Source organism: Triticum urartu, chromosome 4, assembly GCF_003073215.2.
Source record: "Triticum urartu cultivar G1812 chromosome 4, Tu2.1, whole genome shotgun sequence".
Classification (NCBI taxonomy): Eukaryota; Viridiplantae; Streptophyta; class Magnoliopsida; order Poales; family Poaceae; genus Triticum; species Triticum urartu.
The window spans coordinates 22810584-22838132 of NC_053025.1; the positions used below are offsets into that span (position 1 = coordinate 22810584).

The 27549-nt window shown below is 41.5% G+C and overlaps 1 protein-coding gene across 1 annotated transcript; it reads left to right on the plus strand.

Annotated features, from left to right (window-relative positions):
* The first annotated feature begins 1408 nt into the window (after nt 1-1408).
* Nucleotides 1409-23404, plus strand: LOC125550385 (phosphatidylinositol 4-kinase alpha 1). The gene is made up of 26 exons (XM_048713373.1): nt 1409-2346; nt 2496-2837; nt 2925-3086; nt 4592-4762; nt 4878-5036; nt 5134-5261; nt 6005-6305; nt 6828-6996; nt 11328-11539; nt 12152-12310; nt 12393-12575; nt 13129-13605; nt 13681-14040; nt 15398-15612; nt 16277-16445; nt 16940-17076; nt 17167-17320; nt 18361-18627; nt 18878-18955; nt 19109-19156; nt 19846-20018; nt 20139-20334; nt 21540-21680; nt 21816-22024; nt 22102-22263; nt 22849-23404. Exons 1-26 carry the CDS (start codon nt 1615-1617, stop codon nt 23105-23107), a joined length of 5763 nt encoding a protein of 1920 aa, XP_048569330.1. The 5' UTR covers nt 1409-1614; the 3' UTR covers nt 23108-23404.
* The last annotated feature ends 4145 nt before the right edge of the window (nt 23405-27549 follow it).

A 27549-nucleotide genomic window follows, 5' to 3' on the forward strand; every position in this document is an offset into this window, starting at 1 on the left:
TTTCTCTGCAATGCGCCTGAACAACTCGGTGCTCATCCTAAATCGGCGACGAAAGTACGACTCCGGGTATGTGGGATTCTCCACGAAATAGTGCCTCATCAATCTGTTATGGGCATCAATCATATCCCTCCAAATTTTCTGCCGACCCATAACCGAACCACCGTGCTTCGGCTTTTTATTGATGTGCATAGCTAGGATCATTGCAAGATCCTCCTCCTCTTCCATATCAAATTCTTCTTCGGAAGAATCATACAACGAACTCATCTACAATGTTCAATACTATGCTATAAAAACTACAATCAACATGCACCAAAATCATGAAGTTTGAGCAATACATACCTTGCAGGCGTTTTGTCGAACACCTTGCGGGCGTCGAGCGGCAGCGAGCGCTGTTCGTCGGAGGACGGACGCGCGGGAGGGGCGGCGGTGACTAGAGGGGGGCGGAGGAAGCCGCGGCGGCGCGTGAATAGGCCGGGGAAGCGCCGGAACGGTCTCCGAATGGCGCGGGCAGCGGCGGCGCCACGGCTGGAGGGGGGTGAGTTGCGAGCGAGCGCGCGGGAGTGGGCGCAGCAAATAAGCGGCGCGCGATGGAGTTTCGGCCCGCGCGCTGAACTAGATATGCCGCGCGCGCGATTTTTGTGCGCCCGCTGGAGCCACTATACCGGTTGCGCGCGCGCTAAAATGGGCAATTTTACGGCATGACGCTAGTTTGGCGCGGCTGTTGGAGATGCTCTTACAATCCTAGCCAGTTAGGATGTACTCCCTCCTAAACTAATATAAGAGTGTTTAGAATACTAAAGTAGTGTTCTAAACGCTCTTATATTAGTACACAACTAGGATTGTGAAAAAATATGAATTCAAAATTCTGAGAGAAGCTGAGTGAAGGTTCGATTCTCAAGATTATGTAAGAACCGGCCAAATGAATTGGGCAATGTGCTACAAACACATGCTATTAATTTCACCCAACCAACACACTTTTTAATGTTGCCGAGTCTTGATGACTTTGTCGAGCCAATATGTTCAATGTACCTAGACGAAGGGAGAACAACACGACCCAACCGTCACACTCTCTGTTTCAACAAATAAGGCACGCATCCATTTCAAAATTTTAACTTTGATTATCGATTTAACCAACCAAACGTAGGTTATGCGTGACAAATGTTTTTTTTTTGAGTGGTATGCGTGACAAAAGCTATACCGTTGAATTTGCGTGGAGGGAGCTTAAACCTATGTCAACCATTTTTTTTCCAAACAAGATTGATAATTAAGTGCAATCGATCAAAAAGAAAAAGAAAATAAAAGGTCGGACCGGTCTCGCTTTCTCGCCCCTTCCTCTCTGGCCGGTCTGCCTGCCGTCCCCAACATTTCGCCGAGCGACCAAAAACTACTACCCAACCCGAGAGAGAAAGGCCCTCCTCGTCGTCCTCGGCTCCACCAATCACTCTCGCGTCAAAGAAAAAAGAGAGGGGCGCACATCTCCGTCTCCGCCCTCCCCTCCCCGTCCCCCTCTCCCTCCGCGTCTCCCTCCGCTCCGCTCCCGATCTGCTCTGCGTCGCGGCCGCAGCGGCGACGACCCCCCCATGATCTGACCGCATTGCCGCGCGCGGTAACCCGATGGAGGCGCTGAACGAGCTCTGCGACCTGGTGGCCGCGCACCCGGATCTCCTCCTCGCCGACAAGCTCACCTGGCTCACCTCCCGCTGCGCGGCGCCCGCGTCCCCCGCGCAGCGCGCGACCCGGGCGCACCTCCACTCGCTCCTCGCCCTCGCGCGCCTCCTCCCCGCGGGCGCCGGCCCGCCGGCGGCCCCGCTCCTCGCCTTCCTCGCCTCCCGCGTCTTCCTCGCGCCGGCCTTCTGGCCGCAGTCCTTCGCGCCCGCGCCCTTCCTCGCCAAGCTCCTCCCGCTCCTCGCCGCCGCGCCCGCCTCCCCCGGCCTCTCCTCCGCGCTCTCCGCCGCGCTCCTCGCCGCGCTCGACGCCGCCGACCCCGCCTCCGCGCCGCTCGCCCGGGCCTTCCTCTCCGCCGCGGCCGCCAAGCCCCCGCAGCTCCTCCCCGCCGACACCGCGCCCGTCGCCCAGCGCCTCTTCCTCGAGTTCCCCGGCTCCGACGAGGCCCCGCCCAGGGCCAAGGGGAAGGGGGAGGACGCGGCGGGGGAGCAGAATGGAGGGATCAAGGAGGCGGTGCAGAGGTTCGAGGGGGAGCAGATCGAGGCCCTCGAGCGCAAGGAGGTCGCCTTCAGGCTCATCGTTCAGATGCTCGGGGGCGAGGGCGGGCTGGAGGCCGACAAGGTTGCCAAGGTCAGGAATGCTGCCGCATGGCAGGTCCGTTCGCTCACGGATTTTCTCAAGGTGAGGCGGCGTCTTCTCTTCTCTCCGTTCGCCTGTAATATCGCGTTTTACATGTCGCCTGTCGGTGTCTGCATTCGCATTTGCACGTGTACATGGTTGAGCTAGATGTTTGCTTGCGGTCTGATCATGCTTGAGGTGATGGCTGGCAGATTAGGAAGCGGGACTGGAAGGAGCAGGGTGCACAACTGAGGGTGAGGATAAACACCAAATTATCGTGTTGCCAAGCTGCGGTGGTGGTTCTGGTCCGGAGTGTCTCGGCCTTGGAAGCTGATAGCAAAGCTTCCAAGGATATGCTTCAGCAGACTCTTGCTTGGTTCATCGAAGCCACCAAGTCGTGCATCCTCTCATCCTGGCGAAAACTCAAGATTTGCGAGGAGCTCTTCTGCACTCTGCTCAATGGGATCAGCCAGATAACAGTCTCGCGTGGGGGCCAGCTCCTGCCGGTTCTGCTGATTCCCTTGAAACCGCTTGTTGTCAGCACATGTTCGCAGGTATGTTGGTCTCATGCTTCTCTTGTTTGGACTACTGGTTTTTTTATGGAGGTGTTGCCTAATGTGAAATCAATCATTCCTTTGCAGGCTGACATGACGGGCTGTAGCCCTGGCGCTTTGTTCGAGGCAGTGGTGAAGTTGAGCTGTGAGATCATAGAGTTTGGCTGGACAAAGGATAGGGCTCTAGTTGACACATTCATTATGCGTTTAGCTGCATATGTTCGTGAACGGAATGATTATGAGGAAGAGGTATTCTTCTTAATTTTTTGTCACCGCATGAAAATTCCATGCCCTAGTAAGGTTTCCTGCAACCCTTAGGGCCTAGCTGCACAAGACAACCTTACTTGATGTCAATTTGCGCAAAGATGCTTAAAATTGTTGTCAATCAGCATGTGTTAGTCACATAAAATGCTTGGTTATATAACAAGTTACCATGCCAGCACATTGAAGAACCGAGAACTGAAAAGCGATGTTTTCTGAACTTATCACCTCAGCAAACAGCTAGAAGGTCATGCATTTGGTGCTCTCAGTCCGCCTAAAATCTTCAAAAATTTCAAGATACTACGATGCATCATTTGTACAGTTATAACTATGTTTACTTTTGTTATCTTCTTTCCTACGAGGCCATAAACTTCTTTATGTTGTGGTAGACTCATGACCTGTGAGTTTTCAATTAATCTTTCCATGTGCTCTATACCAGTCCAAAAATTAGTATTGTTTCTTTACATTTATTACATAGCGTGTTGTCCATATTTTTTTTTCATTTTGACTGCCAATATTCATGGTTGTATGGTAGTAAAAATAATAACAGATTTATTATTAGGAAAGTGATTTTAATCACGAACATTCTGGTGACTGGTGTCATTTTCCTGTGGAAAGTTGTCAATCTAGATATTAATATATATGGCACTGGTCATGTTAAAGAAGCTTTTACCTGTAACTCTTCTTTCTGAACTGGAGGGGATAATACTAATATGCCTACCAGATAAACTTTTATTCTGATAACCTGGATTCTCCTCATTCACTAAGATGAAAGATAACGAGAAGGCAATATCAGTCATAAGTTTGCATGGCTTTCATAAAACATGAGTATCCAGCTAGTATTCTGTTTGCGGTAAAACTCCAATCACTTATGTTTTTTTTCCTTTTTCTTCTTCCAAATTTAGGCTCATGGGTGTTTTAGTGCTGTAAGCAAAGAAATAGATAGTCATATAGCCTTCTGCTAATTTAATCCAACCACAGAAATCTGGAAGCACCCACCCTTAATTTATTTCAACCTAGTAACAGTATGCTGCATTATTTGGGTGCATGGAGAAAGTTGCAGCGTCATCACCTGATGTGCTGGTAGGTTATATATCAAGACAATATTCCCCATGGTATCAGAATAATTTCCAGCAGCAAGCAGAACAAGCTACATGATCTTTGTTTTGATTTTGCTAGTTGAGTCTTTTGCGATGGATCTAGCACATTTTGGAATATCTCTTCTACCAGAGTCGCAGATACATGATATGGCAGATTACAAGCACCATAATTCTGCCCATTGCTTTGTTTTACTGTTGAGGGTGGGTCATTCTGAAATTTAAATTCTTGGAACTTGGAAAATGTGTTCTATACAAAAATTAAGCTTCCCTGCTGCCGTCAGTCTTCCTTTATGGGACTTACACTGGCTAACTGTAACGACTAAAGATATGCATCACGGTAGCATGATTAACTGTCAATGGCTGGTTGTTTACTGAGGCGTGAATCTATTGCAGGATGGTAAAGGAAAAGACACAGTTCCGGTGATGCGACTTAATGTAGTACGCCTTCTGGCTGAGTTGTGTGTATGCTTGAAAAGATGGGAAGTTGTAGACATGATCTTGCCCCTTTTCATTGAACATCTAGAGGAGGGTGACGCTTCATCTCCAAGTTTATTGCGTCTAAAAGTATGGAATTTTGTCTCTTACCCATTAACATACTTACCATGTGTCACTTTTGATGATATTGTTTCAAGTTTAAGCAAACACATTTATGGTAATCAATTAATTTAAACTACTGCAGTTGTTAGATGCTATATCTCGTGTGGCATGCTTGGGTTTTGAAAAATCATACCGTGAGAGCATTGTATTGATGACAAGAAGCTACCTGGATAAGGTTAAAGCTGTAGGAGCTGCAGAGAACAACACATTGCCATCAGAAGCAACAGCTGAGCGAACAGAGGTCTGTGATGAGTCCAATAAGAAATTTACATTATATACTATCATAGAGTTGTAATTTTGATTCATGTTCCATGCTAACTGTGTCAACAAAATTCTAGACTCTTCCCGCAGGTTTCTTACTTGTTGCTTCCAACCTCACTAGCACAAAACTCAGATCTGATTATCGTCATAGGTTGTTGTCTCTGTGCTCTGATGTGGGGCTAGCCGCTGAATCTAAAAGTGGGAGGTGAGATGCTTTGTCATCAATCTTATTTTTCTATTCTTAAGCTAAAATATATCTTGTTTTTGAGTCTTGAATGATGTACACACTTTTTGCTAGGCGCCAATATGTTTTCTTGTATGTTTGAGGTTGTAACTCAAGACAGTTGTAGAGTTCAGGGTTGAAAACTGGACTTAAGGGAGAGTTTCGAGTTGAAAAACTGGACCTTTTTCAAGTCAAATAACATCTATTATGGACTGGAGGTTGTATTGCTTAGATTGTGATATACTTAACTCACCATGGTGTGAATGAACGAACAGTCATGAGTGTCTGTCTCTGTTCATTTGTGGTTTTGTATGAGTTTCCTAGGATTTTATTTTTGTTTTCTGGTTTAAATGCCACAATTTTTTTTGCTAGACTCTGGTCATCGAGTATACACTTTCTACAGGTATTTTGTTTTGTAAATATGTTTTACGTGCCATCTTGATTTTAATTTTGGACTGGAGCTGTAGGGACCCTCACCTCTTGAAAATAGAAGAGTCTGAAGGAAACAATCTAGCCCTTGTAGCTTTCCCTGCGAAGGTTAAATGGCTCTCATGTAAAATTATAAATCCATCTACTAATTTGTATAATACTAACGTTGTATCACCTGATTCTGTACGTGGTATTCTTTTCTTGTACCCTCTTCATTTATCATACACAATTTTATTTCATCTCTTATGCTTGTGCTAGTTAACTGTCCGTGCTTACTGTAATTTTCATTACTGTAGGAGTGGTGCTGATTTGATGGGCCCGTTACTTCCTGCAGTTGCTGAAATATGTTCAGATTTTGATCCAGTGTCCTCTGTTGAGCCATCTCTATTGAAATTGTTTCGCAACCTGTGGTTCTATATTGTCTTGTTTGGGTTAGCTCCTCCGATACAGAACAACCAGGCATCTACAAAACCTGTTTCCACTCCGTTAAACACTGGGGAGAGCTGTGTAGCCCTGCAAGCTGTTGCTGGACCCTACATGTGGAATAGCCAATGGTCTGTAGCAGTGCAACGCATTGCACAAGGATCTCCGCCGCTGGTAAGTTTTTTAGGACCAAAGAGCTGGGAAACAGTATTATTATACTGCAGTTAGGAGTCTGAACTTGTTTGAATTCATTTCCTGTCACTGAGCATACATAGCTTGTAATGTAAGGGGGACAGATGTGGTTCATATAATGTATACTTTGCATACAGCTCTTTGTGCTCCCCATATTATTGTTAGCTTTCTTTTAGCAGGCCGATATATGAATAAATATCATTTTATCTCTGGAAGGACTGTGTGGTAGGATCAGGGAATAAACTTGGATCAGTGAATTTAACTGTGAAGTTGTAATTTGTATGATGCTTGTCTAGATGTTTTGGAAAACTTAGAAAATAAATATACCACTTCTCATTAAAAGGGGCCTGTTTTTTATTGTATTTTGTGGATATGGATACTACAATACTTGGTAAGAGTATGATACACGGGATTGTATAAATTAAAATGGTATATAATATTCACTGGAAAATTCAGAATTACTTTGTGACTTCGTATCTCACATGTATACTTTTTACATTTCAGGTTGTCAGTTCAGTGAAATGGCTTGAAGATGAGCTAGAGTTAAATGCTCTGCATAATCCAGGCAGTCGTCGTGGCAATGGTGATGAAAAGGCAGCTGTTGGACAGAGAACTGCACTTTCTGCAGCTTTGGGAGGTCGAGTTGAGGTAGCAGCAATGAGTACAATTTCAGGTCAATGTTTATTCTCTGTTGAGCGCTTTACGGCTTATGCAGATAGTTGTTTGATTCCAGAAAATGTAAATTGCCCTCCATCAAATATAACAAAGAAACTCTAGAAACTAGATGATGCCCCGTGCGTTGCTACGGGAATTTGTAGCGCCGCATAGAAGAAGGATTTACAGTGATAAAATAGTGTAACCACTAAAGAAATATGAAAATATATGTTTATTTGAATTTTTATTGGATAGAAAATTAGTATATTTTTTGCGGGGTACTCCCTCTGTTTCAAATTACTCGTCGCAGGATTGGATGTATCTAGAACTAAAATACATCTAGATACATCCATATCTAGGACAAGTAATTCGGAACGGAGGGAGTAGAAAGTTAGTATATTGTGGTCGATAAACGCATTGCTAATGTGTTGGATTGCTAATATATTGCAAAACATCAATTAGAGTGATCTAAGTTTAGCAGGATATCTCAAAAATACCTATTTAGTTTGAGCGATCTAACATTTGTACCAACGAACTACCATCATAGTCCAAGTGAGGAAATGCAAATAAAAATATTATGAAAATGTCTGAATGTGTGTGTGTGCGCGCCCATGAGAGAGAGAGAGACCTCTTAAAAATTATAATGTTGGTATTATCCATTGTGTGCAGCCCAGGACTCCTCATTCTCCAATTTCCTCGTGCTACTGTGCCTTAAACGGACCGCAGCTGCCACGACACTGTTGTTTCTACATATAGTAAAAAAAAATCTGCTTCTGTCCATTGCAAATGCTACTTCCCTACCTTACCTAGGCTTGGTCCTCTACTACAACTGCACCAGATGTACACCATACACGTGCACCTCGACGTAGCCTCTCTGTAACTGAGCTCTAGCACACCTTCTCCATCATAATTTGGGTCCATGAGCCACATCCCCACACAGTTCCTCATGAGTCCAAGGGCTCTGGGAATGGAAGAAGAAAGGCGATGACATGAAGCTGATGACTCTTCATATCCTTGAAAACTCAAATGTGTACCCGCAAAAAAAAAACTTAAATGTGTAAAATTTTGTAGCAGATTATGTAAATTGTATCACAATTGTAGCACGGCTGATTGAATAAAATCTCATCAATTGCACTGATATAAGCTCAACGAATTGCAGAGTATTAGCAGGATAGTAACAAAATTTTATTTCCACTGTTATCTAAGGACGGCGAATTGGACGGATTGCTTACTGGATTGGTAAAACCTAGACGATTAGACTTGCTGTAAGCATTCCCTGTTATTTAGAGAAAACCATCTCTTCTTTTTTGCCGGTGAGATAAAACAACTCCGATCACATAAACAACGCATACCTATCTATGAAGTAGAAACTGATAGGAAGCTCGAGTCCCCTCCTGTGGTCTGATGCAACGTATATGCGCCTCGAAGAAGAAAGGCAGCCGGAAGTGAGAAGAAGCCAGAGTTAGCGTCTACTAATTAGTCGGTCCTAGAAAAGGTGAGAGCATGGAAGATGGGGTGATTACCTTGACCAGGACCGTGAGAGAGCCAAGGGAGCATGTGAGGAGGATTGGGCTTTATGCAGGAGCAATTTCTACTAGGAGACGAATCGGTGGCTTGACTGTTGAAGGATTTAGTGATCATAAGACTGGTCGGTTACTAAAGGCAGAAGACGAAACAATAGCTTGGCTTGGGTGACTGTCTTAAAAAGAGAAACATACTCGTACGCTGATTACGGAAGCCACGACGTGGCATCATGCAAATAGAAACGGAAGACAAGACTTGCTCATGTGGCGAGATTGCTGATGTGGGCAGGCTGCATGTAGACATAAATCCTGTAGTGAGGATGAACTTCTTAAGTATATAGGATGAGTGTGATGCATTATAGGTACCTAAGGGCATCATTTCCAACACCGTGCATCAAACCGCCCATATACGTCCGGACCGCGTTGTCCGGACACTTTGTACCGTCCAACGCCGTACATCAAACGTCAGCACGTCCGAATTCCTGCAACCAGAAGCAAACCCAGGGGAGGTTTCTTTGTAAACCCCACCTTCTAGGAGGATTGTACCTGTACCTATTTTTTTTTAATGCAATGAAAAACAAAGGTCCTTTGCGTTTTCTCGAAAAAAACTTGGGGGAGGTTTGCAGACGTCCGGACAGCTGCCACCTTGGACTCCGACACACCCGGCCCGCACAAAAGCGAGGCGGAGCCTATGCATTTGGACATTTCCTGCACTGTTTCCGCACGAAAGCCTGCCCTTTCCCCACTGTCTCCACTCCGATCACCGTCGCCACCTACTCCAGTTGCCGCTCGTTTCGCCGTCCACCGTCACGATGGAGCAGGATGAGGTACCGACGGAGATGTTCGTATTCCCGACGGGCCTGAGGCGGAGGATTCATTGGTGCTGGCTGCCCGCAAGGTCAACACGGTGACACGCACCACCCGCCGCCACAAACAGAGGAAGAGGGAGGATGCTTTGCCAGTGGCCGGTCACCCAATTAGGTGTTCGATAAAGCTTGCGACTCGGCGGGTGCCGGTCGTGCAATCTTCTCCGCCCTGTCCGGCACAGATGATTCCGCCATATTACTTTGCCGCCACACAAGGCACCCACAGGGTTTGGGTACGGGTGGAGCCACCCCATACCTTTACCCACCCCCCTTGAGCTTACCTATCATCCTTGACTATACCTGTGGGTAGAATTAACCATGTTTGCAAAGCATCAATTTGTACAACTCACATCCATAAAAAGCAACAAATAGTCACAATTTATAAACAACAACAGATCATAAAGAACAACACATTTAATAAACAACTTCACTTTCTCGTAGACAACAACACATCAAAACAACATTACAGTCATAAATAGCAACACATAGTGATACATTTTGAGTTCATAAATTCACAAAGTGTGACATAGTTTGGCCATCCTCGTTAATATGGCTACATGGGTATATAGGTATGGGTTATACGATTCCATACCCGTACCCGCTCTACCCGATGGGTTTCAGATTTTCCTATTTGTATACCCATGGGTAACTATTTATCCCATACCTTACCCTAATAGGGTTTTTACCCGCAGGGTACGTGGGTAAAACCCATTGCCATCACTACTCGGTCAGCAGCAGCCCGCGCCTACCGTCAGCGCCGGCCATCATGTCTCGTACAACATCGACCTCAACGGGGAGTACAACTTCACAAAGTCGCAGTCGCCGGCGCTTGTCCGTTCGCGGATGCCCCGCTTCCACGCCCGTCGGTGCCCGGTCTCTGTTTGCCGGAATGTCTCAGCCGGGCGCGATGGTGGATGATGAGGAGGTGGCTACGAAGACGGGCAAGTGGACGACTCCCGGCCGGAGGTGAACATCCAGCAGACTAACACTCAGAGGCCGGACAGCCAGCAGTCGCAGGCCCAGTCGACGCAGATCCAGCAGTTGGACATTTGATGTATATAGGGTTGGATGTCCGGCTCCGCTAGCGCTGTCCGTGGACACGTCCGGACGTGTCCGCGGACGTTTAGGGTGTCTGTTTTGATGGACGGCATCGGACATGCTCTAACATGCAGGGCTGTCTCATTAAGTCCCTATGTTTCACAATATTCTTGGCAGTTTACTAGCCAAATGGCCCATATATCTATGTGCTAGTTGAGCTACCAGAATGTGCAGCCCCACAGCCCTCGTGTAGTTTGAGCAGTATATCAGGTGGAAGCCATGCCCAATCCTCCCCATCAATGTGTCTGACGATCCAGATGCCATGGCTTGACACACCTTGGTGGCCCACAACTGGTATACTGGATGACGTGCAGAACATGACAAAGATCAAAGAGCTGGGAAACGCTTCAATGTCCACATATTTGGATGATTGAACTAACAGTCTAACATGCAGATTTCTGCGAGACCTACAAGTGAGACCTACTAGGATGAGTTTGCATTTTTTGAACCCAAGTGAGAGAACCATAAAAGAAGGGATCCACGGTGCAATTTATTTTGAAAATATTATCACAAAGCGGGTCTTACAGAAGTTACCTGTAGAGCCAACCTCTCTTCTCATAATTATAGTTCATTATAGTGCAACAGGTACATCCTGTTATGTTCCATTTGCTGCACTTGCACAATTTACACCTCCAACCACTGCTTCTTGCTATTGTTTTGCTCTCTACAGGGATTAACTTTCACAAGTGCAAATCTGTAGTTTAAAAGAAAATAAAAAAATGTTCGCCACTGCCCTCCCTCTTGTTCTGAATTATCGGGATTTGCATTCCCCTGGCTTTATTCGCATGAATGGTACACATGAGAGATGGAATTTTGTGAAGTATCCCACTAATTTGTTTTTACATTATTTTTTTCATTTTCAGGAGTTAAAGCTACATATCTCCTCGCAGTTGCTTTCCTTGAGATATTGCGTTTTAGCGGCAGTGGTGGCATACTTTCAGCTACATTGAATAAATCAAATAGTTCGTTCGGTTGTGTGTTTGAGTATCTGCTTACTCCCAACTTGACACCAGCAGTAACTCAGTGTTTGACAGCAGTTGTGCACAGAGCTTTTGAAACAATGTTGTCATGGCTGGTATGTTTCATACTTTAATTAACAATCTGTGGAGAATATCTGAATATGTAATCATATTTGTTCTGTTGTCTTTGTATCCCGTCATGTGCTATGTCCTCTGTTGTTTTCTGTTGAATCAAATCACTCCCCATCTCATGGCAACTTCGATTTTTATAAGTAAAAAAAGGCTTACAGCTTTCTGTTGTGAAAGAAACACACATTCTACGCCATTGTTGCATCCTTGACAGCTTTTGCCAGGCACTTACATTTCCCTAGTGTTTCAGATGCATGTTATCATATCTAGGATTCTTGTTGAGACACCCAGTTGTTAGAAAAGATGCACAAAGATGCACTGGCAGACAGATGTTTTAGTTTTCCTTTGGGCAGTATGGGACATCAAACATTACTTGCATCTTGTTCCAAGGTTTTAAACCGGCTCTAGATGTTGCATCATACAACATTAGGAATTTGATCTGCATTGGTGTTATCCGTCCTCTGTTCATCGACTTTGCATTGTAGATTGTAGTTCATCTGTCGAATTATACTACTGTTATTTTATCTTTAGAGAGATGAGAAATTTGTAACCTGTAAGGCTGTAACCGTGCACCAGATTAAGTGTATTTATGTTCCCAGGAGGAACGTACGTCTGACATAGGCGAAGAATCTAATGTGAGAGAATCTGTTCTTTCCGTTCATGCTGGCTTCCTTATAAAGAGCATGTCACAAAGGGATGAACATGTTCGTGATCTGAGTGTTAAGTTGTTAACTCAGCTAAAGGAAAAATTTCCACAGGTTAGGTGCTTTGATTTGGTTTCTCATGTTTTAGTTATTTGTTTTGAGCCACACTGATGACACTAGTATACTGAACTTTCAGGTTCTGTGGAACTCCTCATGCTTGGATTTACTTCTAATATCTGTTCATAATGAGTTGACTTCTGGTCCTGTCAGTGATCCTGCTTGGGTTGCCACTATACGCTCACTATATCAGAAGATTGCTAGGGAATGGATAACAAGTGCTCTTTCATATGCTCCATGTACCACTCAAGGCCTAATACAGGTTCAGTCAATATAACATTATTTGGCCTTGCCTTTTTGAGCACCATTATTCTTACTTTGTATGAAGCCGATGCATGATTTGTTGTTAGAACATGGTCATTGCCGTGTAAATGTTAAGGTTGCAGGTCACTTGTAGGGCACAGTTTTACTTTGACTGAAACATCATTGTTTTTTATTTCATTAGATATTTGGTGCAGCATGCTTTTCAGTTTTCACACTATTCTGGTAAACAATCTATGCTCTTAAAGCAGTGTCGCCTCTTTTATCTATTCTTCCTCTCGCCTTGTGACTACAAAATTCCTTCTTTATCCTTGTTTGCATACCCAATTATAGTTTTCTCAATACAAAATGCTTGTGAGCACCAACTGCTGGATTATTTTAGGGTTCAGGATTTAGTCACAGCACTATACTTTTATGGCAGCCTTTCTTGAATCGTTTATTGCACAAGCTTTGTGCCAGAGGCATCATTAAGCTGGCAATAAAGTTTGTACTCTTTGTTTCCCCGCCACCCAATGCATATATTGATTGTTAATATTTTTAATGGTATTGTTTAGGAGAACTTTTGCAAGCCGAGTGGTGCACAAAGAACGCAGCATACGGCAGATGTTGTCTCACTTTTATCCGAGATACGTATTTGTATTGGAAAGAATGATTGGAATGGCATCAGGACTGCTAATATCCCAGCAGTTATGGATTCTGCTGCAGCAGCATCAGGAGCGAGAAAAGAAGCACCTGACATCACCCTGGAAGTATTGTCAACTGCAGTAGTGAGTGCAACTGTGAAATGTAACCATGCAGGGGAGATTGCTGGTATGAGAAGGCTGTTCAGTACTATGGGCGGCTTAAACATGGGTGTGTCTCCTCCTGGTACACAGTCTGGGCAGGCCCCACAGTCATTTGATGAAGTTTTTCTGTCCAAATTTGTTCGGCTTCTTCAGGACTTTGTTGTTACGGCGGAAAAACAACCAATAGATAATGCACAATTTCGTGAAACTTGTTCTCAGGCTACAGCATTACTTCTTGATCATCTGGTAATTTGTTTGCACCCAGGTGGTTTGTTACTTCCTTATTTCTTGGCTTTGATTGTATTCTAATGTGTAACACAGGTATCTGATTCTCGAACGAATCTGGAAGGGTTTTCTCAGCTTATACGACTTCTATGCTGGTGCCCTGCTTATATTTCTACCCCTGATGCAATGGAGACTGGAATTTATATCTGGACATGGCTAGTTTCTGCAGCACCTTCTTTAGGTCCTCTTGTGCTTGCGGAACTTGTTGATGCATGGCTGTGGACAATGGATACAAAACGTGGTTTGTTTGCATCTGATATGAAGTACTGTGGGCCTGATGCAAAATTGAGGCCACATCTTATTGCTGGTGAACCTGAGGCACCACCAGAAAAGGATCCAGTTGAAGCAATAATTGCCCATAGGCTCTGGCTCGGCTTCTTTATTGATCGCTTTGAGGTTATAACCAGACTTTTTCATTGTTTGCCTTGTGATTTTCTACAGTTGTTTTCTTTGCCTGTCTAAGATGTTGTGCATGCAACCAAACTCCACTTGTTCTTATGCTACAGCTGTTGAACCTTATATGACAATGTATTGTGATGTATAATTTGCGTTTTCAGTTTGTGTCTTGTTTGGATTATGACAGACATCACCGCTGAAGATCTACTGACATACTATAATCTTGACACTTTTTTTTAAACCCGCTGCTGCAGAGAGGGGTTCTTCACACGTTCTATTTTGACAGACCAAATAATATGGAGGGAAATATGCGAGGGAGAAGAAAAACAAATAATGCATAAGAAAATTCTGCCTTTCTAAAATAATTTAAAATAAGGAAAGTTACAGTTATATAAAGGAAATTTCTCCCCTGGTATTTACTTGTCACTTATCTCAGGATTAATTTATCTGGTGTAGAACTTCTATATTTGACACCAGTCAGCGCCGAATAATAAACAGTTTAAATGGTTTCAGTTCTCCTGTTGGCAGAAGTATATGTCGATTATACCACAAGTAGTATCTAGATTTTCATTAATGCGCTGAGACATGCTTCAAACTGATCAGAATTGTACATTTTGAATATAGGGTTGTCCATAGGGTAATATTTTCGTGTTTATGGTCTGGCGGTACTTTTGGTAGTCTGCAAATGTGTTGCATTTCTAAACCACATCTTCGCAAGCAATTACGTTACTACTCCCACCGTTCTGAAATATAAGGTGTATTAGTTTTTTCAAAGTCAAACCTGTGCATGTTTGACCAAGTTTCTAGAAAAAAAATCAATGTATACAATACCAATTTTTTATAATTTGATACATCATGAAAAGTATTGTCATAGTTTATCTATTAGGTATCGCAGATGTTGATATTTTATTCTATAATCTTGGTCAAACATGCAAATGTTTGACTTCCATGAAAGTTGATGCACCTTATATTCTGTGACAGAGGGAGTATCATTTAATGCCCTGATATTTTTTCTTGTGGAACTAGAATCTTTAACATTCCATTAGCGATTGATTTATTCTCTGCATATTATCAGCAAATGCTGCTTACCCTCGTACTATGTCTTCAAACCATCTTTATGTATGTATTAAAAGTGACAAAACTTGATGTCTTTTATCGTCAGTACATAATTAAAGTTGCTTGCATTTTTTGTGGTCCAAAATAAGAGTCGCCTTGTGATGTCCAATAGGATAAAATGAAGATTCATTATTGACCCTTTGCGCAATGTTTTGATTGATTGCTAGCTAGGTCGTATACATCCGCTGTTCTCTTGTTGTGTTGTTTAATCAGCTACCTTGTGTGCGTGTTATTTAAACAGGTGGTTCGGCATGATAGCATTGAGCAACTTCTACTTCTAGGCCGTATGCTGCAAGGGATGATGAAGTCTCCAACTCATTTTTCTCACCATCCTGCTGCTACTGGCACTTTCTTTACCGCGATGCAACTTGGTCTGAACTTTTGCTCGTGCCAGGATCAATTTAACTTGCAGAAATGTAATATGGGGCTTCAGTTGTTAGAGGACAGAGTATACCGGTAATAATCAATTCGTTACACAGTTTCCTTGTCTTACTATATTGTTCTTCAGTGTATTTTACGATATTTCTGCTGCAATATTTGGTTTGCTGCTTTCTATATCTTTCAATCATATTGGTGCAAATAATATTTATTTGGAAATCATGTTAAGAGGAAGATGTCAGAGTCAATTAGGATGGGAAGGTAGGGAATAAAGGGTGTAATTAAGAGAGAGATAATGCATTTGAGAAAGACGAGAACTGAATGCCACAGGATTCTCAAGCTGACTACATACCACAACGCTTTATACTGTTAATTACATGAGATTATGAGCAAACGTCCAAGCATTAGCAAGTTTAGGGAGTTGAGAAGATCATTCGTCACAAGGTGGATAGTAGTACTAAACAATTGCTACAGTTGCTAAAAGTTACATTTGGTAATTCAATAAAATACTTTATGAACATGTGGTTAGGACACTTATCTTTTGTTATTAGCTTGATACTGTGCAGTTGAGTATTCTGTATGCGTCGTCTACCTCTTCATTAAACGTGTTCATGTAATATTCAAAATTTGTTTTTATGCGTCGTGCTTATGTAATGATATGCAAGTTTGCATCTTTTCTGTTTCCTCCCATTATGTTATGGTACTTGATAATATAGTTTGCTTGTCCTGTCTTTTCTTGCAGTGCTGCTTTGGGATGGTTTGCTTATGCACCTGAATTTTATGAGTCTCCAAACAAAAGTTTTGCTCAGAGAGAGGCCCAGTCTGTTTCAATATTTGTGCACAATCTGCAAAATACCAGTTCCACTGATTCTGGTTCGAAGCCACAGGGACGTGAAGGTGAACTTAACACGGTATGATAGTCCTCCTCTATCTCTCTGCCCTTCCCCACCGAACATAAAATGCATATCCAGTTGTCTTGTGCTTGTGATATAAAACACGGGGAGATAACTTGGTGGAGAGAGGAGAGCTTCTGGGAGGGAGAGAGGGAGGAGTGTGGCAGGAGGGGAAGGTGCGCCACAGAGACAGAAACAGAGAGATGGCTACCAGTTTATTCTTTTCTTGGTAAAATTGAACTAGATCAACTCTACTTATAGGAGTTCTTACATATGATGACCAATTGAATATTGAATGCAAGCAGTAGATAAAGATGGATTGTTGAATGTGACTAACAAAGTAATATATAACCTAATGCATGGACCTAATTTGCTGCTACGCTTAATAAGTTAATATTGCTGTTGCTGCCCTCCTTGCACGCATGTGCCCATTGGGGTGCTGTGGCATTCACTTCTATTATCTATGTGATGAAAAGCTTAACATTTCTCTCTTGTTTTCCCTTTGGTGGCAGGCGGATCAGATCCACCCAGTGTGGGGTTCTGTGGATAACTATGCAACTGCGAAAGAAAAGCGTAAGCAATTACTTTTGATGCTTTCTCAGAATGAGGCGGACAGGCTTGAAGTCTGGGCACAACCAATAAACACAAAGTAACTACTACTGTGATGTTATGTTATCTATTGTTTCTTATTTGTGTTATGAGTTTAAACTCACATGTGTTGCATATTATATCTGGGCAGAGACACGTCAACATTTCGTGGCAAAATTAGCTCAGACAAATGGATTGATCACTGCAGAACCGCTTTTGCTGTTGATCCTCGAATTGCACTCTCTATGCCTATGAGGTTTCCGACAAATGCAACATTGCAGTCTGAAATTACTCAGTTGGTACAGGTATGGTTCTTGCCTATAGCTGCTGCCTTTCAGATATAGTTCTCCACTGTGTCCCTTTCTTCACATTTAAGTTATTTTTTGGAATATCTCCGCATTTCATCTATACTGTAGGCATTCATTCACAGGAAATGTAATATTTCTCTTGTTGCATTTCGCAACTTAATGTTAGCTGAAGATGTTATCTTTCATAATTATCTACTCTTAAAGATTTGTAAATTAGTCAGGGAAATGTAGTCATGAATATACTTAATTTAGAATAACATGCAATAATGTTAATCACTGCCTAACCAGAGTTGCCACTATTTTAAGGGCATTGCTGTGATCTGTCTGCCCCCTTATTAGTATGTAGTCAAATGGCAAATCAGAAATGAATTAGTTAGGATATCTTGAATGTATCAACTACAGAAAAATGTATAAGTACAAGGACAGATATGTGACAATGTTATGTTGGCTGCCTTACCTATGGAGGTAAAATTCATATTGTGGTAAAATGACGAACTGGCAGTTATGTCTTGTTAATCATGATACCTAATATAACATACTGCTGGCTTGGGCTATTATGGTTTCAGTTTCTTTTGGGTGTGACATCTGGATATTTAAATGGCATGAGAAAAATCTTATCTGAAGATAAGAAAGTGCACTGTGTGATGCTTGCAAGCTCAGCATTTTCAGCCTTTTATTTTCTTGTCATTATCTTACATTTTTCTAGATTACTTTCCCCTTACCTTTAACCATAGTCATTAAAACCGAACCAGACCGGTTCAACCAGAGCCGAAGTACTGTCTGGTCTGGTTTGCTAGGAAGACCGTCGATTACAGATTCAGTTTCAATGCTTCAATACTGGAAGTTTGTAACTAGTGGATGCTCTCACATTATTAAGCTTATGCTTCAATGCATGTGACCATTAAATGAAGCGTCTAATGTGCTTCATTCGTGTTTAAAAGAAGTACTTCATTCTATATTGAGCATCTTTAGCCCTACCATCTGTTCAGTTTCAGGGATAAGGGTGAATTGCCATATCATTTTTTTTGTCTTTGCAGACACACATACTGGAGCTCCGTACAATTCCTGAAGCATTACCGTTTTTCATCACTCCAAAGGCAGTGGACGAAAACTCAGCACTGTTACAGCAACTTCCACACTGGGCTCCGTGTTCTGTTACGCAGGCATTGGAGTTTTTTACCTCTCCTTATAAAGGACATCCCCGTGTTATGGCATATGTTCTTCGTGTCATGGAGACTTATCCACCTGAGACTGTCACCTTTTTTATGCCACAGTTGGTACAGTCTCTCAGATACGATGATGGGGTGAGAATTTCTTCTATGTGTTTCTATCAGTGCAGACCAGAAAAAAATACTACCCCCTCCGATCCAAAATAAGTGTCGCTGTTTTGAGTTTTGAACTAACTACAGTTCAAAACACTGCGACACTTATTTTGGATCGGAGGTAGTAATAATTAAATCTGCGTTTTGATTTATTATTCCTTGTAGAAGACATGTCACCTTCTTAAAAATAATAATGTGCTTCTCTTTTTTTCCTTGCCTTTTATCTCATCAGAAATTAGTTGAAGGATACTTGCTTGGAGCTGCTCGAAGAAGTAATATATTTGCTCACATCTTAATATGGCATCTGCAGGTGAAATTATTTAGTTTGTATTTTCTATATTTCTAAAATTATGGGAACTTGTGTTTGTTCAAATGAAGATATAAATTTTATTTTATTCTCCCATATTCCTACTGGGAAATTCTTCGCTGACTTTCTTGTTCATTTGCAAACTGGAAATTCCAGGGGGAATGTGAGGAAGATGACAATGAAAAGGAAGGAGCTGCCCCAAAGGTACAACACCTTGTCATCTTTCTATAGCTGGAATCTTCCTTTCATTGTCCTTTGGGTTTCAAAGTATCCTGTTGCATTACCCAAAGAATCCATTACAGCCCCTTTATGGAAGTTCCTTGTAACGGTTGGTTCCCCATAAATTAATAAGCTTGAGGGACAGCAAGAATGTTAGTTTGTAATCAGGGTTATGCTTATTTGATAAGGTACCTGAAAGATTTTATGAAATGTTTGTTTACTTTTGACTCATGCGCTTCATGAAATTAACTTCCGTCGTTTTTGCAAGTAAAGCTGTTGTAGTGGTGAATAAATGATGGATTGAACAGTTAAGTCGTGCAATGTTATTTTGAATGGGAAGAATCCATATTATATTCAGACTTACAGTAGGCATGAACATAGGACTCTATGTCTTGTATGTGTCACCCTGTTAGTCTGATGCTTTTCTGTTTTGTACGTACTGTATATGGCCCACCCAGCACCAAGTTAGGGAGAGGATCCCCGTGATCTCTATATATCTAACTTGCTTCCAGGGCCAAGTGCCTCTTCTAGCCTAGTGCACAACATTTTCTGAGTAAAATCTTGTCTTGGTCATTTCTTATCTTGTAACTTAGTCATAGTAATGTGTGCTGTTTTGCCAAAGCACATTGCAAGCTTTGAAGGTAATGTGTATAATGTTAAACATTTTTTTTCAGCCCAATGCATTCCAGTCCTTGCTTCCTGCTGTTAGGGAGAAAATTGTTGACGGTTTCACTCAGGAAGCTCGGGACATGTTTGAAAGAGAGTTTGATTTTTTTGACAAGGTCACCTCGATTTCTGGTGTTCTTTTCCCTCTCCCCAAGGAAGAGCGAAGAGCTGGTATTAAAAGGTATTTATAGAAATTTCATTCTTGTGTTTTGTTGAAGAACTAAGACCCTACTACCAAGAGAACTTCTTCTCATCTGGAAATTTGTGCTAGTGAACTCATCATTTTGAATTCTTAATGCAGGGAGCTGGAGAAGATTACTATTCCAGGTGACGACCTCTATCTACCTACTGCAACAAACAAGTTAGTACGGGGCATACAGCTGGACAGTGGTATTCCCCTCCAGTCTGCCGCAAAAGTTCCAATAATGATTACTTTTAACGTGATTGATCGTGACGGGAACCCAAATGATGTAATGCCACAGGCTTGCATTTTTAAGGTAAATAATTCTTTTGTTGCAATGAAATCTGCGCAACTAATTTCTTTCATGGGCGTAAACCTATAATTCTGGGTCATGTGTATTTATCTATTATTATGGGAACATAAACCTCAGCTCACATTTCCGTCTTTGGAAGGACAATGAGATTGCTGACTCCATACCAAGGTTTTAAACCGATGTGTGCCTATATAGCAAGGACCTGGAAAGCTTAGCGTCGATTTTCAAATCATGTCATAAGCTGATGACCAGCATAATTAAAACCACTGTACAACCTGCGGCTGTTGGGAACAGTCTTCTCAAGTATGATCAGAGGCTCCCATGGGAACTGTACAGTGTTCTTTTGGTGTCTTGCATTCTCTTGATACAAAAACATACAGCTTGAGGTTAGGAAAAAAAGAGTGCTAAATTTGTTGAGGTACATCAGTTGTGGTAGGAACCTTGACCTGAGAAATATCTTCACCTCTACAAAATCGGGTGGGCAATTTTACAAAGTTACCGCTGAAAGTTCCCAGCATGTTTCAGTCACATTGTTCACTGCTGATAATCTCATTATTAGTTTCATTTCATTGTCACCTGGGTACTTATACGTGATATGCAACTACTTTTCGCATGTTCTCTAAAAAAGTTACAAGTGAAGACTGCAGACACTCACACCACCACACCCATGCACACGCGCGTGCATGTCCTACTGAAACATATCCTTTCTGGGTGCAGTTGTACACAATTTATTTTTTAGGCTTGATTACAGCCTTTCTGTGCTGCTGTCGTGGTTTTGTGCAACTAAAAGCTAGCTATCAACATGGCTCATTTCTCATTCTGATTTTGCTGGCAACAGACCGTAATAGTTCCTTTGACATGACAGTTTGTAAATACACTTTTATCATTGCCACAATATGGTTATCATGTGGACTATAGGTAACATGGTGAAATACTAAATGACCTTGATCAATTGCGTCATTATAATTTACACCATAAACAATATTGTAGGCATAATGATAAAGGTACACAAATTACTTCAGTCGAGTGTAAACTAATTAAAAGTGAGGTCAAGTTCATTTTAGTTGACTTGTAGTTCAGGACTTTGAAAAGGTAGTATGTCTACGACGTCTTTCTGATAATGTTATAATTTTTCATCCTGTCCTGGTAATCTTATATCGTTCACTGTGCTTGACAGTTCTTACAAGCAACTTTCTATGCTATGACAGGTTGGTGATGACTGTAGGCAGGATGTGCTGGCCCTTCAAGTTATTGCCCTATTAAGGGACATATTTGAAGCAGTCGGATTAAACCTGTATCTCTTTCCCTATGGTGTTTTGCCCACTGGCCCTGAACGAGGCATAATTGAGGTCAGCATAGACCTGCAATTGTTTCATTTTTCACCCTATGGACTACGGAACCAACTAGTGGTCTTGGAAAGAGTTATTGGCTGTTGTTCTTGCTTTCCTGTATGGTTCATACATCTTAACCTGAGCATGCTGCAGGTTGTCCCAAATACTCGGAGTAGAAATCAAATGGGTGAAACAACTGATGGTGGTTTATTAGAAATATTTCAGCAAGATTATGGCCCTGTAGGGTCACCTTCTTTTGAAGCTGCACGTCAAATGTTTATTGTTAGTAGTGCTGGATATGCTGTTGCCAGCCTGCTTCTTCAACCAAAGGATCGGCATAATGGCAATCTTCTCTTTGATAGGTTCTAACTTAGTCCTATATAATTAATTAACCACGTAAAGCTGGAATTATCACTTAACCATCACCTTGCTTATGCAGCCAGGGGAGACTAGTTCATATTGATTTCGGATTTATTTTGGAGATTTCCCCTGGAGGTAACATGGGGTTTGAGAGTGCACATTTCAAGCTAAGCCATGAGATGACTCAATTGCTTGATCCATCTGGAACTATGAAGAGTGACACCTGGAATCAATTTCTCAGGTATGCAATTTTTTCACAGTTCTAGCAAACTGTAATTGGGAGTGACTCTTTAATACTCTCTCTGTTCCTATATATAAGTCTTTTTAGAGATTCCAGTGTGGACTACATACGGAGCAAAATGAGTGAATCTACACTAAAATATGTCTATATACATCCGTATAGTCTCAATTGAAATCTCTAAAAAGATATATTTAGGAACGGAGGCAGTACATGTCTTTGCAATTTATGCAAGTTTGATACACTTTTTCCACCATGAGGGTGAGGGAGCTAGGCAAGAAAGTCATGACCTTTGTAGATAAAATTATGCATAGAAAATATAGGTTGAGACATTTTGTAGAGAAAATTATGCCTAGAAAATGCAAGGGGAGGGAAAAAAAGTTGGGCGACCTTTTGTACATAAGGTTATGCAAACTGTAGCTATCCCTCAGTATGAATTTGTGGAGGGAGATTGTCCGTCCGCAAACTTTCTACGATGTTTGGAAAACGATACTGAACACTATATGAAGCGTAGTTTGTACGAATCCATGGACTGCATTGACCTTCACCTTGCACTGCATTGTTCTGATTACAATGTTGTCTGTCCAGACTGTGTGTCAAGGGATACCTAGCGGGAAGGAGACACATGAATGGCATTGTAACTACAGTACAGTTGATGGTGGACAGTGGACTCCCTTGCTTTAGCAGGGGAGAGCCCATTGCTAATCTTCGGAAGCGGTTTCATCCAGAGATGAATGAGCGTGAGGCGGCCAATTTCATGGTACGGACATGTGTCGATGCCTACAACAAATGGACCACCGCCGGGTACGATTTGATTCAATACTTGCAGCAAGGTATTGAGAAATAGTTAATTTCCCATTTTGTAAATGGTATGGGTCGTGTACATCAATTGTATGTAGCACACTAACTCCAGCATGTAGAGTTATATTGAGCAGTTCCTTTGTACCGAGAGAACTGAGAATGTATGTTTAACAGAGGTGTGATGTATTTTCCTATTGAAAGATAGTCTAGCTAGTAAGTAAGCCCAATAGTATCATCAGTTCACCGGGTCTTTTTGTAACAGAGCAGCAGATTCAATTCTTTGTCTTCTGCTGTCCACATATTTGTTTCTTGATTTTATCACGTCGTCGACATATTCTCTGGATGAGGTTGTGCAATTTCAGCAGTCACTTTTTGTTTTGTTTGAGAAGGATTTGGTATGTCATTTTTCTCCCCGTCCAGAAGTAGTGTAAGATTTCTTTTGACAAAATACCACAATTTCGTTTGCGCTTTGACACAAATATCGCAACTGTGTCTTATTTGATGTACCTACATCTCATCCAGAGATGCCATTAAGAATATATATTGCCTTTCTCGCGTTTATTTTTTGTGGCTCTGTTATCCAGTTTTAGGGGCATAAGAACTTTCGTTGCTGGCTTTCTCTCGCTCTCTTCGTTAAAGGGATTATGATGGTCGTTCTTTTCTCCTCCATATCAGTACTGAGTGCTATACTGATACTCATGGGAATCGTACAAGTCTACATCATGGAAGTGAATGTGTGGTAACATGATCTTTTTTTTTGAAAAACAACACCTTTATTAATTAGAAACAACGGTTACATCGTCTATAAGAAGAGGTACAATATTTTCATAGGCTCCTCGAACCAATCCCTTGTCAAGGAACATTTCATGAACCTAGCAAGTTCATGAGCGAAAGTCCTATTCTGATCCCGAGCTCAAATGCACCATGGTAAAAATTAAAAATATATAGAAAAATTCAAAAAAAAATGTGATAAAATTTTAAAAATGTTTTGTATGTTTAACAAATTGCAGCACGAAATGACATTCATGGAAGTTGTGGCAAACAAAAAGTACTCCAAAATGTTTTCAAAACTAGCATGTTTGGAGCATCGCTTTTTTCATGACTTCCTCGAATGTCCTTTCGTGTTGAAATTTTGCAAGCATACAAAACATTTGTCAAAATTTACCACAAAATAATTTCAGAATTTTTTGAATTGTTTTACTTTTCTTTTACTATTCATCAGGGTGCATTTGAGCTCGGGAGCAGATACTTCATGTCCGTTCATGAGCTACTTTATTTGCTTCCCTATTACAATGTTCAAAACTAGTAAGAGAAAAATCACCTGCCATAAAACAACAATCATCAAAAACTGCCGCCGCCACTCCTGCAGAATGTCCTCTATTCTTCATCGTGTCAATAACTTTCATGTTATCAGAGTTAATCATGAGACGATTGCAGCCTGCCTTTTGTGCCAATAATAAGTCAAACCTAAGCGCCAACGCTTCCCTGTCAGAACATCAGCACACCAATCAATCTTCCAATTTCCTTCAACAATGAATTTTCCTTTGTCATCCCTGATTACCAGACCATGAGCATCCACATTTAGCTTAACAAACCCCTTAGGAGGTTTGCTCCATCCTCCATTTCTCCTAGTAGTATTAGGGGAGTGGGTATTTACATAGTTTGCCATTATAACTTGAATCCCCATCGAGGTTTCATATGCCCCTCTTGAAATTTACCCTCACCAGCTTACATCTATCACATCATAAATGCCAAGCAGTTATAGCGATCAATTAACGCACATTGAGGCCCAAAATAGATAGTTCTTGATCTGGCATGAGTAGTAATTCAAGTACTGCCTCTCCCGCATGATCAATAGCACAAGCTTTCAAGCAATGAAATCCGGCATATTATGCATAGGGAGGGGAATCACAAGGACTCGTTGAGCATCATCTATTGGCCACAACGTTTGTCTCATCAAATCTTCATCCCAAAAATTCATGACGGGATCAATAGGATCATAATAAACCTTTGACAGAAGGTGCCCTCGTCTAGGAGTAATAATTTTCCTATTTGCACAATTTGGGATCTAAGCATTTCGCCAAATATCAATAGTTTGTCCATTTCGAACTCCATATATAACCATTTCTGAGAGAGTTGACTCCTGCCATAATGTTTGCCAAGTAAAAGAGGAGCCCTTTCTTAAACTTGCGTTCATCAAAGCATCCTTAGGGAAATACTTGGCTCTTCTGTATATAAGGAATCAGGATTATCCAAAAGACGTCAAGCTTGTTTAGCTAACAATGCTAGATTAAAACAATTTATATCTCTAAAGCCCATATATCCTTGGTATTTTGGAACACACATCTTTCACCACGCCATCCAATGCATCCTTTTCTGGTTGTCCTTGTCACCCCACCAAAATTGCGACATCGCGTCAATGATTCCTTTGCAAATTTTTGTAGGAACTTTAAAGAAGAAAATGGCATAGGTGGGAATAGCTTGTACAACAGGTTTGAGCAAATTTTCCCTCCCTCCAGCAGATAATAATTTTCTTTCCATGCACTATTTTTCATAATAATTTATCAACCAGGAACAGAAAACCACCACTTTTGTCCATACCCACATTGGCAGGCAAACCCAAATATTTATCATTGAGGGCTTCAGTGAGAATATTCAAAATAGTACAAATTTGCGCCTTGTCTTCCACGTTTGTATTGGGGCTAAAAATATGCTAGATTTTTTGACACTCACCATTTGCCCCGAGGCGGCACAATAAGAATCCATAACTGATCTCAAAGCCTCCACATTCATGGTGTTGGCTCGCATAAGGATCAAAGAGTCATCGACAAAGAGCAGATTGGAAATTGAAGGGGCGTCTCTGCTAACCTTAATACCGGAAATATCACCCTTCTCCGTGTTAGCTAAGAGGGCGGTCAAGCCCTCCATACATAACAAGATCACAAGTAGGGAGAGAGAGGACCCCCCCCCCTTCCTCAATCCTCTAGTAGGTTTAAAATTCTCAGTCTCTTCAACATTAAAACAAACTCGGTACTCCACAGAGGATACACAAATCCACCCAAATTTCTTGGAATCCCAGTTTCAACAAAATTTCCTTTAAAAAGCACCATTCCACTCGGTCATATGCTTTGTGCATGTCAAGTTTGATAGCACACAAGCCTTCTTTACCTGCCCTTTTCTTCTTTATTGTGTGGGAACACTCATTTGCTACTAAAATATTTTCTGTAATCATTCTTCTAGGCACAAACGCACTCTAAGTTGGGCTGAGGATATCTGATAGAATTATCTTCAAGCGAGCATCAACCATTTTTGAAATAACCTTATACACCACATCGCACAAGTTGATTGGTAACATGATCTGAATTTACTTGTTGAAGCAAAGGGTTAGGATTTTAATTCATTAGAAATTTTCTTATAGATACCCCTATGACCATATGAATCAGGTTGTATAAATAGACATCCTACTGGATAACTCAAACCAGAGGAATTTTGAAAGAACTGTAACACGAGATTGGTTGCATGAACCGCATCTCTCTTCAAATTTTCGTGAATTTCAAAGAGATGATCCAAAGAGCTGGTTTTGTAATTTTCGATGCATTGTCACAGCAAAATAAATATGTGGAGATTATAAATTACACTAAGGATTTCCGACAGATATGTGAAGTACATCCTACGCTATCCCATTTCGATTACGGTTGTGTTTACCATTATTGAACCAAAGCCTAAGGAAAAGAGGCCACTCTAATCGTTACTTTTCCTGTTTCTATGATCGGAAATCTTGTAAACCGAATGAGCCCTTAGAAATTGTTTTAATCCAAGAGGCGTTAAGATATGTGAGTGGCATGCTCTTCAGTCTATAGCTACTAGATGCAAAGCTAGCGAAAAATTTCATATATATCTACATACAAAGTGTCAAGACGTTTAGATCCAAAAAATGGTACAAGCCTTTGATCGAGAAAAAAAAAGACATGCAACCTTTACACCAGTAGAAAATACCAGATTTCTAGACTTACAAATAAGCACATTGTGATTGTGATTCAAACAATAGGTGAATTTCAAAGAGATGATCCAGAGAGCTGGTTTTGTAATTTTCGATGCATTGTCACAGCAAAATATATATGTGGAGATTATAAATTACGCTGAGGATTTCCGACAAATATGTGAAGTACATCCTACGCAATCCCATTCCGATTATGGTTGTGTTTAGTGTTTACCATTATTGAACCAAAGCCTAAGGAAAAGAGGCCACCCTAATTATCATTACTTTTCCTGTTTCTATGATTGGAAATCCTGTAAACCGAATGAGCCCTTAGAAATTGTTTGAATCCAAGAGGCGTTAAGATATGTGAGTGGTATGCTCTTCAGTCTATAGCTACTACTCCCTCCGTCCTATAATATAAGACGTTTTTTGACACTACACTAGGGTCAAAAAACATCTTATATTATGGGACAAAGGGAGTAGATGCAAAGCTAGCAAAAAATTTCATA

Bases quoted from the DNA above. Each gene is read 5' to 3' on its own strand.
- LOC125550385 (XM_048713373.1), top strand. From the start codon at position 1,615: ATGGAGGCGCTGAACGAGCTCTGCGACCTGGTGGCCGCGCACCCGGAT. The intron at 14,041-15,397 runs GTTATAACCAGA...TTATTTAAACAG, and splicing joins TCTTTATTGATCGCTTTGAG to GTGGTTCGGCATGATAGCAT. The intron at 15,613-16,276 runs GTAATAATCAAT...CTTTTCTTGCAG, and splicing joins TTAGAGGACAGAGTATACCG to TGCTGCTTTGGGATGGTTTG.